Source organism: Elephantulus edwardii, unplaced genomic scaffold (assembly GCF_000299155.1).
Source record: "Elephantulus edwardii isolate Elephantulus edwardi_28Jun2011 unplaced genomic scaffold, EleEdw1.0 scaffold00015, whole genome shotgun sequence".
Lineage (NCBI taxonomy): Eukaryota > Metazoa > Chordata > Mammalia > Macroscelidea > Macroscelididae > Elephantulus > Elephantulus edwardii.
In genome coordinates, this window is record NW_006399765.1 from 18,551,059 (window position 1) to 18,565,639 (window position 14,581).

General features: G+C 45.6%; 1 protein-coding gene across 1 annotated transcript; it reads right to left on the bottom strand.

The window, feature by feature from the left end:
- Positions 1–4,871: 4,871 nt before the first annotated feature.
- Positions 4,872–8,445, bottom strand: SLPI (secretory leukocyte peptidase inhibitor). Its single transcript, XM_006881729.1, has 4 exons — positions 8,361–8,445; positions 7,461–7,622; positions 6,835–6,984; positions 4,872–4,876 (listed from the first exon to the last, which is right to left on the bottom strand). Exons 1-4 carry the CDS (start codon positions 8,443–8,445, stop codon positions 4,872–4,874), a joined length of 402 nt encoding a protein of 133 aa, XP_006881791.1.
- Positions 8,446–14,581: the final 6,136 nt, after the last annotated feature.

Below are 14,581 nucleotides of genomic sequence, written 5' to 3' on the forward strand. Positions count from 1 at the left end.
GCTAAGGTTGGTCCCTTCAGTTTGCTTCAGTTGTTTGAGAACTGTTCGCCTCCTGCTTTACCTGTTTTATATTCTTGGTGTTATGTCTCATTATTAATACTTATTAATATACTTTACCCTCGGTCTGCAACAGAAATCCATGTCCTCTATAAACTTTCATTAAAATCTCAATAAAGAAGAAAATCAACTGAGAAGAAAAGAATTCAAGTGGACGTATAAGCGGATGCTACATGTGATCAGCTCTTTTGTACAAAAGGAGAAGTGATGAGGAAAGAGAACACAGATGCCTGGGCAGTGTTCAGTGTCCTATCCATCTAGTTAAAAACTTTTCCAACTAGAGAGTTGAAACTGAAGAGGATGAGAGTAGGAAAAGGAGGCAGATGGATGGCGGTGAGAACCTCGTGTGAGGAGTTTTGTGTCCCATCCCACCACAGAGCACATACCGTGGATGAAGGACTGAATAGACTAGAAGAGGACTTGCCAGTTCCCCTCAGCATCCTTTAAAAATGTAAGTACTGATGAAAAGCAGTGTGGCTGAGGGAGGAGTGACAATGGAAACACATCACTCGGATCCCTGCTTGGAAACGAGCCACTCATGGATGTCTCCAACTGCGGTCTCCATGTATCTCCATGAATGCATGGATAGATGAAAAGACGGAAGGAGATAGATAAGAGACTCCTCAGGTAAATGACTGTGAGAGACAGGGAGCCATGAATGACAATGCAGATCTGGTCCCTTGAAGGAGTGAAAGAAGAAAGGGAATCTGGATGGGGGAAAAGAAGGGAGTCTGCACCAGAAAGGAACAGAGTTCAGAACAGGCAAGATGCCAGACCCATTCCTGAGGAACCAGGGTCTCCTCTGAAAGGTGATTTTGGCAACAGGCTCTATGACAATCTGGCAAAAACTCTCCATATTTAATGGAGTCTGTGAAACCTTCTATCCAGACCCCTTTTCTTCTTTTTCTCTTTCAAGGGATCAGATCTGCATTCTCATTCCATGGACCCCTGTCTCTCACAGACATTTGCCCTAAAAGACTCCTCACTGTCTCCTTCAGCCTTTTCATCTGCCATTCAAAGGACCCAAACTAACCTGTTCGCATAATTGCTTTTGGATAGGAAAGTGTAAGTGACTATGTTGCTTTTTCTAAAGCTTTAAAACTGATGCTTAGATAACCGATTTCCAGCCTCTTTGTCTCAAATGTATGTTAATAGAAATAGTTCAGCATTAAATATCTATAAGTTCACACAAACATGGACAAAATCGAAAAGGAAAGCCAGAAACTCAAATGGTTAATCACTCAGTCACCAAGCAAAAGGTTGGTAGTTGGAAGCAACCAATTGGAGAACGACCTGCTGATTGTTTCCTGGTAATGTGACTATTACAGCCTCAAATAAGCTATAAGGTAGTTAGTTTACTGTGTCTTGTGACCGAGGGACAACCTGAGATTCACAAAGCCTTCAGTAAAAGAGACTGTTCTGTACGCCAAATTCAAGCAGAATCTCCTGCAATTCCCTAGGACGCTCTACTTTCAGGCTTGACCTTCTCAAATCAGGGCAGCATTTCTGGTTTTCCAGGCACTGCCAGTTTCCCTGGCAGAGAGCCCTCTGCACAGAACTGGGAGCAGGACGTGTGGGCGGGTAGTGCCAGCTCCCAGCCCCAGCGAGTGCCAAGGACGTGATGCTGAATGGTAATTGCCACACTCCCCTCGGGTCACCTCCCCAGGAACAAAAAGAACCTTCCTATGAGTGTTTCCAAAAGAGAAAAGAAAATTCCAGAGAAAGTCCAACATCCAGCATTATCATCTTGGAGAGAAGGAATGGGAAGTGGGAGAGCTAAATGCAACTTGTGATCTAATTTAAAATCAAAGGGAACAACCTAAAAATGCTATAAACATACACACAGACACGGGTTGCCATCAGATTGATTTCCACTCTCAGTGTCCAGATGTGTGGCTGAGCAGACCCGTGCTCTAAAGAGTTTCCCGTGGCTGTGACCTTTCAGAAGGAGGTGGGCAGACCTTTTCCTCCTAGAAGTCACAGAGTGGACCCAAGTCATTCATCTTTTAGTGAGTAGGTGAGCGCTTCAACCATTCACACCATCCAGGTATGCCTGTCACCCAGTTACTAGCCCACTTACTAGAAATAAGATGTCAAACTCACAGTTGTGCTGCTAACCTGAGGGCTGCACTGTCTCTAGCAGCTCAATCCGCCAGCCCCTTCCCAGGAGGAGGACAGGCCGTCTCCTTCCGCTGCGATTTACCACCTCAGGACTCCAGGGAAGGGTCCGTATGAACTGGAATCAACTCAACAGCAGGGAGTGAGAATTTCTCAGAATGATTCTTTAAATGTCATACTCACTAGCAATTTATGACAACTAGATGACACATTGGAATCCTCTAAAAAGATTCTACACTTTTCTGTTTGGAGTTAGGGGCTTTGCGGCCAGGAGTTATGATGTCAGCCCAAAGGTATTAGGTTCAAATCCGCCAGCAGCTCCATGGGAGAAGGATGGGCAGTTTCTTCCCGACCATTTACAGTCTCGGAAAGCCTGCTGGAGGGCCAGTTCTGAGTTGGTTCCAACTTGACAATATATAACGACAACATGCTATTGTTAAGTGCCATCCAGTCAATGCTGATTCTCAGAGTCTAACAGGATGAAGTGTCTCCCAGGCCTGCTCACATCCTCACAGTGTTGTCCTGTAGGAGCCCATCAGGACAGTCACCGTCTCGATCTACCTCTTTGAGGATTTTCCTCTGTTATGATGACCCTCTACTCTACCACACGTGATGTCCTTCTCCAGAGACTGGTTCCTGCTGTTAACATGTCCAAAGGGTGTGAGATCAATTCTTACCACCCTCATATTCTTAGCTGGGCTTCTTCCATCAAAGATTTCTTTTTCATTCTGCTCAAAGTCCCAGCTGACCTTCTTCACCAACACCACAATCCAAAGGCAGAGATGTATTTTTTTAAATTCTTCTTTATTCATTGTCCAACTTCTACTTGCTTGTGTTGTTGTTGTCAGTTGCTGTTACATGCCTTTGGTTTGGCAGCATGGCTTCTTACCACCAAGTTGCCAGAGCCCCCTTAATTCCTTCTAACTGTTAGAGCTTAAAAGAGCAGAATGCTCAAGACAAATATTCTGTACTAACTAAGCTGAACTACTGTCTGGTCTTAAAAAGATTTTACAGATGCACACCCATGTTTATTGCGGCTTTGTTCATAATAGCAAGGAGTTGGAAACTACCCAAGTGCCCACCAACAAATGAATGGATAGAGAAGCTCTGGTATATTCACACAATGGAATACTAGCTGCATTGAAAAACAAGGAACTCATGCAATATTATTCAAAATGGGTGACCCTGGGGGACATTATGCTGAGTGAAGTATCTCAGTCACAAAAGGACAAATACTGCATGGTGCCACTGTTGTAGAATGGGACTGACATCAGGGTTGGGGTAAGACTGAGAAAAACTGCATAAATTATGTATACTGCATTGAAACAGATGAGGGAAAGAATAATTTAAAAGTGATATATGATAGGGTATTATGGTTATCACAAGAGTCCAGAATTAAGGTTGCATAGTGGAGTGTACTCAGGGCGGTGGGAAGGGTGTGGGGGGATTGTATACCAAAGAAAGAATTTTTCTTTAACTTTTCAAAGAGAGGCGTGAACTGGGATGGGGAGGGGAGGGCTGGGCAGGGAGAAAAGTGCAACAATGAATGAATGAAAATCTAAAATCTCTGTAGATGTTCATTAAAATTAATAAAATAAAATTTAAAAAATATTTCACAGGATATTTATGGTTTAAGATTTAAAGATTATCTCAGGGTCATTGTTTTGGGAATTCATCCAGCCTCCATGGCCCCAGAAAGTTTGGACACCGTGGAAATTTTAAATTTTACTCTGCACTTTACCCCTTTTGATCAAGATTCTTCTATAGAATCTTCAGTCCAAATGTCAGTAGTGATGGTCAGGAAGCATCCAGTGCCTCTGGTTCCATGACCAAAAAAAAAGCAGCTGTTGATGGAAGCAATTAGCCTCATTCCTTTTCCTCCTTCTATTCCTTTGTTACTCCAGGTAAATAGGAAACAATTGTTGTGTCTATGATGGTCACCACAGCAGTATTCTCGTTTGAAAATGGAAGAGACTGATGTCTTGGTAAAGGAAACTCAAAATCACCTCTGAAGCCAAAAAGTATCTGCCATTCTCCCTTTCTTGGAGAATCTGCTGTGACTCAATAATATCGCTGCTCTGTTCATATATGATGCGTACGTACTCTAATGCTCAGAACAAGGTGAGAAAGTAGCTTTTACTTGCAAATAAGATAACTGATGAGATCCAGATAGATAAAATTACCTGGCCCAAATCAGAAAGCCAGTACCTTCAAATCCATGATGGAAATTTTTATTTTATTTTATTTTATTATTTTTGTGTGAGTGTACCGTCAAATCAGATCTGACTGGTACAGGAGGAGATTGTCCCTCCTTCCTTGGCAGAGCATCTGGTGGATTCGAACCATTCGCCTCTGGGATTGTAATTGTAGCTCCTTGCCACTAGGCCACCAGAGCTCCCCCATGATGGAAATTTTTATCTATCCAGTGTCTCAGCCTCTTCCTCGCCCTCCATGTCTGGAGGAGGGAGAGTTCCTCCCAGACACCGTCTTTCACCTCCCAGGCCACTCCTGCCCCCAGTGAACCATAGACGCAGGAGGTGAAGGAACAAATTTGCTCATTTATTCATTCACCAGTCAGCAGGCATTTCCTGGCAGTTCTCCAGAGGAGGCGTTGATAGCAGAACCAAATCTTCACCGTGGAATATCCAAGCGACCAAGCAGAAGGAAGACAGGAGTTCCGGATCCCACAGCAGGGCTCACTCTGGAAGAGAAAATCCAATCAGGGGATCCTTTCCCCCTTTTGCCTTTTCTTTCTTTTTCCCTTTAACTCTTTTCCATGGCCTACCTTTCACTAGTTATGACTGTCTTATCGTCTTAATGGACTTTTTTCACTTGTTCTGCCAAAAAAAAAAGGGGGGGGGCAGGGAGAAAAAGTCAGAGTTTCAGTATAATGACAGACTACCTCCACGTTCTTGGCCCCAAAGGGACAAGATAGAGAAAACAACAACCTGGAATAGATGAGAGAGTCTTGGTATCAGGAGATTGAGTTCAAATCCCATGTCTGAATCTTACTGCAGTTTTACGACAAGAATGGGGTAGGGGGTTTTTTGTTTCTTTTTAAGTAGACTCTTTTTAAAGAGCAATTTTAAATTTACAGGATAATAATACAGAAAGTTCCAACACAACAGCCCACTACCGTTAAGTTGATTTTGATATTTTAATTTTCAAAAGGTCTGGAGGGAACTGAAAGGCGGTCTAATTCTGAGCAGAACTGTTCCCTCGAGTTTTCTTGCTTCTAATCATTATAGTTGGAAGGAGAAGTGGCATCCACTTCCGTAATAGCTTGCCTCTGGAAACCCTATGAACCTGGAGCTCAGAGGATGAGAGACAGCCAAGCGTCGAGGACTCTCCTTCATAGGGTCGCTGTGAGTTGCCTGTGACTTGACCGCACTTAACAGCAACAACAACAATCATTATAGAGGCAGATCACCAAGTCTTTCTTTTGCAGCACTGCTGGTTGGATTTGAACCACCAACCGTTAGGCTAGTACAAGAGCACAATTTACAGCACTCAGGACTGTGCAGAAAGTGTAGAAGTTCCATAGTTCCTCTTTCTTCCTGCACACATTTTCTCTTTTTATTAACAGCTTTTATTCCTGTGGTGCATTTGTTTCAACTGGTGAGCAAATGCCAAAAATTATTAGAAATGCAAGGCCATAGTTCATGCTAGTGTGCACCTTTGTGTTGTACAGTCAAACCCTGGTATCCCTGACTAGTGCCTCTGGGTCAACTGTAGCATCAGAGCATTGAATGAAATGATTCTCAAACTCCACTGGTCCTTTAAAGGCGTTGACCCTTACAATGGCCTTTACAAAGCAAATCTATTTTACAAATAAGCAGACTAAGTCTCATAGTAGTTTACCCATGGCTCTCAATCAAAAGCGTGGACAATATGCACACCCATGTTTATTGCAGCTTTGTTCACAATACCAAAGAGCTGGAAACAACCCAAGTGCCCATCATGAAACAAATGGATAGAGAAACTCTGGTATATTCATACAATGGAATACTACGCTGCACTGAAAAACAAGGAACTCATGAAATATTACACAAAATGGGTGACCCTGAAGGACATTATGCTGAGTGAAAAATCTCAGTCACAAAAGGACAAATATTGCATAGGGCCACTGTTGTAAAACGAGACTGACATGTGGATAAATTAAGTATACTGCATTGAAACAGATGAGGGAGAGAACTGTTTAAAAGGGATCTATGATTAGGTATTATTGTCATGACAGGAGTCCAGAATGAAGGCTGCATAGTGGAGCGGACTTGAGGGGAGGGATTTTATAACAACGGAAGCATTTTTCTTTTACTTTTCAAAGAGAAGCGTGAATTGGGGAGGAAGGGAGAAAAGTGCAACAATGAATGGATGGAAATCCAAAGTCTCTGTAAACTTTCATTAAAATCAATGTAAAAAAAAAAACAAAGGAGAAAAAAAGCGTGGACTAGAACATCAAAGTTACAGCCAATGCTGTGGAAATCCTTTGCCCGAGGCCTGGGGACCAGGGCAGTTGAAGGACTGTAGGAGGTGGAGGGTAGGGCAGAGGTTCTGCGGACAGTATGGCTCAGGCTCCCCTGTCCGCCTGCCTGGACCTCCAGAGGGCGAGGCTGAGAGGACTGGAAGAGGGCGATCCACCCACCCCTGTCCCCATCTTACCTTTCACCGGGGCCACACAGACCTTCCCACACATGCCGTGGCAGCACTTGAAGTTGCCCTCACACTGCCAGTCCCTCTCGCAGTAATTGGGGATATTGAGCATCATGCATTGACCATTCGCCTTGGGGCACTTCCCAACTTTCTCTTTATCTGAAGAGAGGAAGGCTGAAATCAGAGACCTAATACCATAGATACCACCCCCAGCTACATCCCAGCCTCAACTGAGCAGGGAGGGTGACACACACACACACACACACACACACACATCACCACCACCTGCTTCCTAAGATCTGTGCTTCCCCTGATGGGAGAATCTAATTCCTCAGGGACATCAGTCCCTAACTTCTGTCTGTGCAGGGGACCAGAAGTTCACTACCAAAGAAAAGCGTGCCTGCCAACAGCCTGCCCTTCTGAATGGTTGGATGCATGCTGGTAGGCTGACCTTCCACAGGTTTGCTCGGCTCACCAGGCTAAATGCCAAATCTCCAGCCAGGCAACGTGACTCCCTAACTAGCTGACACATTTGGCTCAAAAATCTTGAGAAAGGAGGGACCTGGCAGAACTTCCATCGCTCCCCCACATCCAATGTCCTCTGGATCCTGTCCAGCCTTTCGCCGCCCCCTCACCTGATGTTCTGGTGGAAACAGGGTCCAGGCATTTGATGCCACAGGTGTCATGACAACACCTCTTCTTCCCCTCACACTGCCAGTCAGTCGTGCACTCTGGTGTCTCTTGTCTGAAGCACTGGGCAGGTTTATTGCGAGGGCAGAGTCCAGCTTTCAACGGCACTGCCAAAGAGATCAAGAGATCAGGACCGAACTGGGAGACGTCTGGCTGCCTTCCGTCTGGGCCATCTGGCCATCCACAAAGTCCAAAGGGAACTGCCACCTGTCTGGCTTCCGTGAACAGTGACAGGTGCATAAACCACAGTCAGGAAAACTGGCTCAGGTAGCCCCAAGTCAAGGACTCCTGCCCCAGGGAAATGGGAGGCTACGCAAGAGCAGAGGAAGCCTGGAAGCAATGGAGACAGACAGGACCGAGACTGAGGGGCAGGGAAAGAAGGAGGGGGAGAGTTGAAGGCAGAAACTGAAGAATTAGAGTGGAGGAAACAAAGGAGAGTCAGAAGGAGTCAAAGGCTGGAGTCAGACAGTCATGGATGTAGTAAGAGAGGAAAGGCATGGAGCAGAGAGAGAAAGGAGAGAGAGGAAGGGAAGGGGCAGAGGAAGAGGAGGGAGGGGCAGGGAGGGGGATGCAGGGAGGAAAGGAGTGAGGGAAATAAAAAGCACACAGAAGAGACGTGGGACCGGGACCTGGGCTAATGAGATGGTCCAGTGAAAGAGCCCCTTCTAGCTGCTCAGATGCCTTCACAAAGACCTCGGTGCCCAGGTGGACATGAATTCCACCCTCACGGAGATGGTGGACTCAATGCTGAGGTCAGAGCCTACAGGAAGGGCCATGCCCAAACCACCAGGAGACCCCATCCCTGACTCTGTGGTCTAGACTGGACGAAGGTGACTCCAACTCACTCTGCTCGGCACCTTCCACAGTCCAAACTGCCAGAGTTCCCAGGGCAAGAAGGGTGACAAGGGGGAAGAGGCCACTGGGCGCCATGGTGAGATCAAAGGCGGCTCTAGTGGCCAACGCCAAACCTCTGCTCTTTATTCCTTCAATAGTGGGTGTGACTGGACTTTCCAGGGCTCCTCCCAGCTGCTGTTGCCGAGGCAGGAAGTTCAGCCAGAGACCAAAAGCCTGACACAAGAGAGATGATGTCTCTTTCCTGTCCCAAAGCAAGACTATGAGGCCAGCAGATCGAGGGAGGAAAGAAAAGAGGTTGGCAGGAATGTGTTGCCAGGTCCATACAGTGGCCCATTCAGGTGTCCATCGAGCCCTGAACATTGTGGGAGGCTGGGGCCAACAGCCTCATGGGAGGAAAGGAAAAGAACAGGTCAGTTATACTAGGAATTGAAATCAGAGACGTGAAGCTGAGGCCTTGTGCAACGTGCCACTATCTCGCTTTCCCGGACTCTCAGGGATTGTGAAACTCTCAGCTGGATTGCTCAGAACAAGTTCCTTCTCAAAAGATCAGGTGTCTTATCAGTTAGCCAACAGATAACTTCCCCAAATAGTAACACCGTTATAGGCCAGTGAGCCACACGTTTTCCAGTCCCTTCCTGAGCATGCAGACGTCTGACAGTGAATAAAGATCCAAAAATTGGTACCTTTGAATTATGGTGAATGTGAAGAATGTTGAGTACTTTGTCGACTGTCAATGGAACAGGTAAAACTATTTTAGAAGTGCAGCTAGAATGCTCCTGAAAAGCAAATATTCATCTCACATATTTTGAGCATGTTACCAAGAGGAACAAGTCCCTAAAGACATCACACTTTGCAGAGGGTCCGTGGACAAGAGAAGGCCCTCAGGGAGGCGGATTGAGGCAGAGGCTGCTGCAGTGCGTTTCAGCCCACCTGCGATTATGAGACTGGCAGTTCTGTTCTGTTTTACATCGAGCCACTGTGAGCCAAAGCTGAATTAACAGCACCTAACAACAATTCCATGCCTCCTCATGGGTTGTTGAAGGAAAGACGAGAGCTCTGCCCTCAGCAGATCTCCCTGGAACTCAGTTTTATCACCTGTGAAATGGAATGATACCATGTCAGCTGCTCTCGAGAGAAGGGACACAAAGGACCCTGGAAAGAGTAAACGGATCACGTCCATCACCACTGAAATGAATGGAAAGGAATCCGGGACAAAGGGACAGAGCAGCTGAGCTGTCACTGTAACCAACATTTAGCTGTGTTATGAGTGCAATACTACAGGCCTGCGTCTTACCCCCAAACTCCTCGTGTGGTAACAAATGCTACATTGTTTGTTGTTAAGTGCCGTCAAGTCCACTACGACGCATGGCGACCCTCTGAACAGCAAGACCTTGCCCTGTCCTGTGCCATCCTCCACAACTCTGCTATGCGCGAGCCCATTATTGGAGTAGCTGTGTCAAACCGTCTTGTTGAGGGTCTTCCTTTCGTGCTCCGACCCTCCACCTTTCCCGGCATGATGTCTTTCTCCAAGGACTCGCCCCTCCTGCAAACATGCCAAAAATATGTGACATAAAGTTTTGCAATTCGTGACACTAAGGAGCACTCTGGTTTCTCCAAGATAAAAGGTGTGGCTGCCATTCTTCAAAACTCACTCTGTCACACAAGATCTCCATGTGGACAAAGAGTTTGTGCTTGGCTATTACCCTAAAGGCTTGTGCTTTGAATTCACGCAGTATTGCTGAGGAAGAGAAGGCTTGATGATCTACTGCAAAGACCACAGTTGAGAAAGCCTTCTGGAGTAGCTCCCCGTCTGTGGTACAAGGGGTCTCATTGGGTCAATATCCATCTGACAGAGTAATAACTTGACAACACATGCTATGAAGTCTCCAGAGATTACTGTCATTTAAAAGAGTCATGATTCAACCCAAACCTGCCTGACTGCAAAGCCCAAGTTCTTGCAAAGTCATGTGGCCTTTTGGTTTTTGGGATATCCTCCATTCATTCTCCAAAGTGTGTGTAAATTCTGTACACATCAAGGAGGATGTAGATCCACCAGTGATGGTCATACATGGACTGACTTGGAAATGATTCACAAACTGGACTGCCGACTAGCAGCAGACGCTCTGTGCGGAAGTTACTCAGTGCTTTAAATTAGGTGGAGAAAGAAAAGGAAGAGCCTCGGTACCCACTGGGCAACTGCTGTGAATCAGACACTTTCACTATGGGCTGGAAAGCCCAGTGAGGCAGGAAGGAGATGGAGGGTCTGACTTCCATCAGTGGATAACGTCACTGGCGTGGGCTCAGGCTTTTAATTCTCATCCTGGAGGGCGTGGTAAGCAGCAACCTGATTTTTTTTTTCACGTAGGAATAAAAATTAAAGACTCTCCCATACTTTTTTAAAAATACAGATTTATTTTTTTGGCCAAGTTCTAATGCATTGTTTTTCACACAAGACCTTTCACAAACTTTGGCTCTGCTTTTCCTTACCTTCTTCAATGCCACACTCATCTAGAGTTTTCTCCATGTTTGTAACATAAAGAGTAAACCGGAATATACTAAAGCTTGGAATTTCTATCTGATTAATTTACAAATAAATTCAGCAGTAAAGAAGCTGGCCTACAATCTCAAAGGAGTAAAATCCACCAGCTACTCTGTGGGAGAAAGATGGGCAGTCTCCTCTTGGGCAATTTACTGCCTCTGAAAACTCCTTGAAGGGCCAGCTATGGGTTGGTTCCAACTCAAAGGCACATAACAACAACCACAACAACAACAGTAAAGGCAGCAATGGTAGCCTAATGATAAGAAATTGTACTGTCAAGCCCAAGGCACACAGTTTTAATCCACCAGCTGCTCTGCGGGAGAAAGATGGACAATCTCCTCCCATGGGATTTACTGCCTCTGAAAACGTCAACTGTGAGTTGGTTCTGACTCGACAGCACACACAACAACATCACTAAAGAGGCCTGTGATTGATTAGCAATGTCTGTCATGGTCACTATAATGATCATTGGGTTATGGTATGGTCATTTCTGCCCTTGGCAAAATTGGTTCTAAATCTGAAAATCATAGACTGTTACAATCAAAACGGTCACTTAGATCAGGGATTAACAAACTAGAACCTGTGGGCCAAATCCAGGGACCCACCAGGTTTTGTAAATGAAGCTTTGTTCAAACACAGTCACACTCATGCATCAATGTTTATGGTTGTTTTGTCACTGTAACATAATAGTAGTTGTGACAAAGATCTAAAATATTTACTGCAAAGTCTAGGATATTTATTGTGTAGCCTCTTGGAGAAAATGTTTGCTGACCCCAATCTAGACCGAATTCCCAGTTTATAGGATGAGAAACTGAGGCCTTAGGATAAAGGACTAGCCCAAAGTTGCATAATGAGTTAATTATAAAATATAACACAGAGCTTTTCTGAAGCAGGTTACTCCCAGGCTAATCCCCAGAACCTGTTTGGTGATGGCCTCTCGCCCGGCCTAACCGGACCTTAGCCCATAATTTAGGCACTGAGCTTACTTCAACCAACTTCTGTGGACTTCTACTAAATTCTATCAGTTCATCAATGTGACTCATTTGTGAAAAACTATTTCCTGGGTTCTTGCCATGTATTGCGCTCAGCTCTGATGGTACAAGACCACACTTGGGGTCAATATGATATGTTGTTTGTTGTTGTTATGTGCCGTCGAGTCGTTTCCGACTCATAGCGACCCTATGCACAACAGCCCTAAACACTGCTCTATCCTGCGCCAACCGCACTGCCTCTGACACACCCATGCCGATTACCCCAGTCACCGAATCAATCCATCTCATAGAGGGTCTTCCCCTCCTGCGCCGTCCCTCCACCCTCCCAAGCATGATGTCCCTCTCCAAGGACCCGTCCCTCCTGGCAACATGTCCAAAGTATGTCAGACGAAGCCCCAGAACCCTTGCCTCCAAGGAGTAGCTTGGTTTAATCCTCTCCAAGATGAATCTGTTTGTTTTCCTGGCAGTCCATGGTACATTCAGTACTCTTCTCCAGCACCACAGCTCAAAGGCATCAACTCTCCTTCTGTCCTCCCTATTCATTGTCCAACTAACTCTCTGATGCATAACAAGTGATTGCAAAGACCATGGCCTGTGTCAGGCGCACCTTAGTCTCCAGAGAGACACCATTGCTCCTGAGTACTTTAGAGAGGTCCCTAACAGCAGACTTTCCCATCGCGATACGCTTTTTGATTTCCTGACTGCTGGTGCCAAGAGTGTTGACTGTGGAGCCGAGCAAACTGAAGCTGTGAACAATCTCAATCTCTTTGCCATCCATCCTGATGCTGCCAATTGGCCCAGTGGTGAGAATCTTTGTCTTCTTGGCATTGAGCCTCAGTCCATACTGAAGGCTGCAGTCCTTGACCCTCCGCAGCAAGTGCATGAGGTCCTCCTCAGTTTCAGCAAGCAGGGTTGTGTCATCTGCATAATGCAGATTGTTAATAGATCTTCCACCAATCCTTTAAACCAGACTTGCCTTGGTTGGCAAAATAATCACTTAAACCTCTTTGAGCCTTAATTCACTTACCTGTAAAATGGGGCATTTGATTCTTCTATCTCATTCGACTATGAGGAGTATCTGGCTAGCATTCAGCACAGTGTCTGGTCCACTCACTACAGTAGACAGTTTGACGATAACACACGAAGCCTCTGTGCTCTCCCGACAGCCTCAGTCCTTCAGCTTGGATCGATCTTGGATCCCTGTTAACCAGTAAGTGAAAAAGACTAACAGTGTGAGATGGATCTCAACTCAGACAAAGTGAAGAGAGAGACAGAGTGAAACATTGGTAGTTATTGCTGTTATGTACAAGCTCAAGTTAGTATGAACTCATAGCTGACCCTCTGTGGATTTTAAGGCAGTAAGTAAGTCATGCAGGGAGAGACTGTTCATCTTTCTTCTGCGGAGCCCCTGGTGGATTTGAACTGCATGCCTTTGGGTTGGCAGTACAATTTTTTATCACTTAGCCTCCAGAGCTCCCTGAAACACTGATTCGTGGTTATTGGTGGTGTTAGGTGCTGTCAAGTTGAGTACGACTCATAGTGACCCAGTGAACAACAGACCAGAACTCTGTCCTTAAGCAAATAGGAAGACCTGCAGAGTGAGTGGGCAAAACAGAATCTTCTAGATGTTCAGAAACTCTACCAGCTGAAGCAGGTGGTCAGCCCAGCCTTCAGGGCTCTGAGGCCACTGGGGAGTGAACTGCCTCCACTCTGGTCAAGAAATCCTGGATGGTGCAAACAGTCAAGCTCTCAGCTACTAACCAAAAGGTTGAAAGTTTCAATCCACCCAGAGGAGCCTTGACGAGTCCGGCAGTGTGCTTCCTAATGACCGCAGCCACCGAGAACCCCATGGGCATGTTTCTGCTCTGAAACACGTAGACTCACCATGAGCCGGAATCAGCTCAACAGCGTTTGTTGGTTAACTGTAGTCACGCCTCTCCACAACCTTGCAACTACCGGCATCAATTCCCCCTCATGAGAGATGCCAGGATTTCAAGGGTGAGAATCACCCCAAGGGGAACAGAGCTGCTGGGTTTCATGGCAGGAACAGACATGGTGGCTGTGAGGCTGTGTCCATTCTAGGCTCTCGACTTAGACCTTCATTCCAGACACAAGCCCTTTCCCTTCCAGAACTTCCTGGGCCTCTGTTACCAGCAATCACAGAATGGGGCAGTTCAAACAGACACTGTAGGTGAACAAGAAGGGCTCACCCATTTCAGGGAGGACTCTGAAGCCTCCTAAACAGGGTAGGAAAGAAGTGGAAAGCTTGAGGGTTGTGGATGTCATTAAAATAAGCAGATGCCAGTGTATATGTTTGTAATTTAGCACAGTGGACGATTATTTCAGAATTAACTCCAATCTTACTTGAGAGAAAACCAAATTAAGACAGGAATGGGAAAAAGAAAGACCTATCTACTGGCTCAGGACATTGAATAAATTTAAAAAAATAATTTGTGTTAGCAGAAGGTTTCAACAGGAAAAGGAAAATCACAGAGAGACTTAAGAAGATGATGAAAACATGAATACACTAACACGTACAATCACTCCTATTTTAAGAGCAGAGGTGCACACTGATGGGCCACAATTGTCTTTAAGCTTGAATTTTTTATGTTTGTTCAAGCTGAAGTTCAACCTTAAAAATTACTTGTTACACATCTGAAAGTTGAACAATGACTAAGGA

Coding starts and splice junctions, on each gene's coding strand:
- SLPI (XM_006881729.1), bottom strand. CDS start 8,445: ATGGCGCCCAGTGGCCTCTTCCCCCTTGTCACCCTTCTTGCCCTGGGA. Junction 7,623..8,360: donor TGTGGAAGGTGCCGAGCAGA/GTGAGTTGGAGT, acceptor TCTCTTTGGCAG/TGCCGTTGAAAGCTGGACTC. Junction 6,985..7,460: donor TGTTTCCACCAGAACATCAG/GTGAGGGGGCGG, acceptor TCCTCTCTTCAG/ATAAAGAGAAAGTTGGGAAG.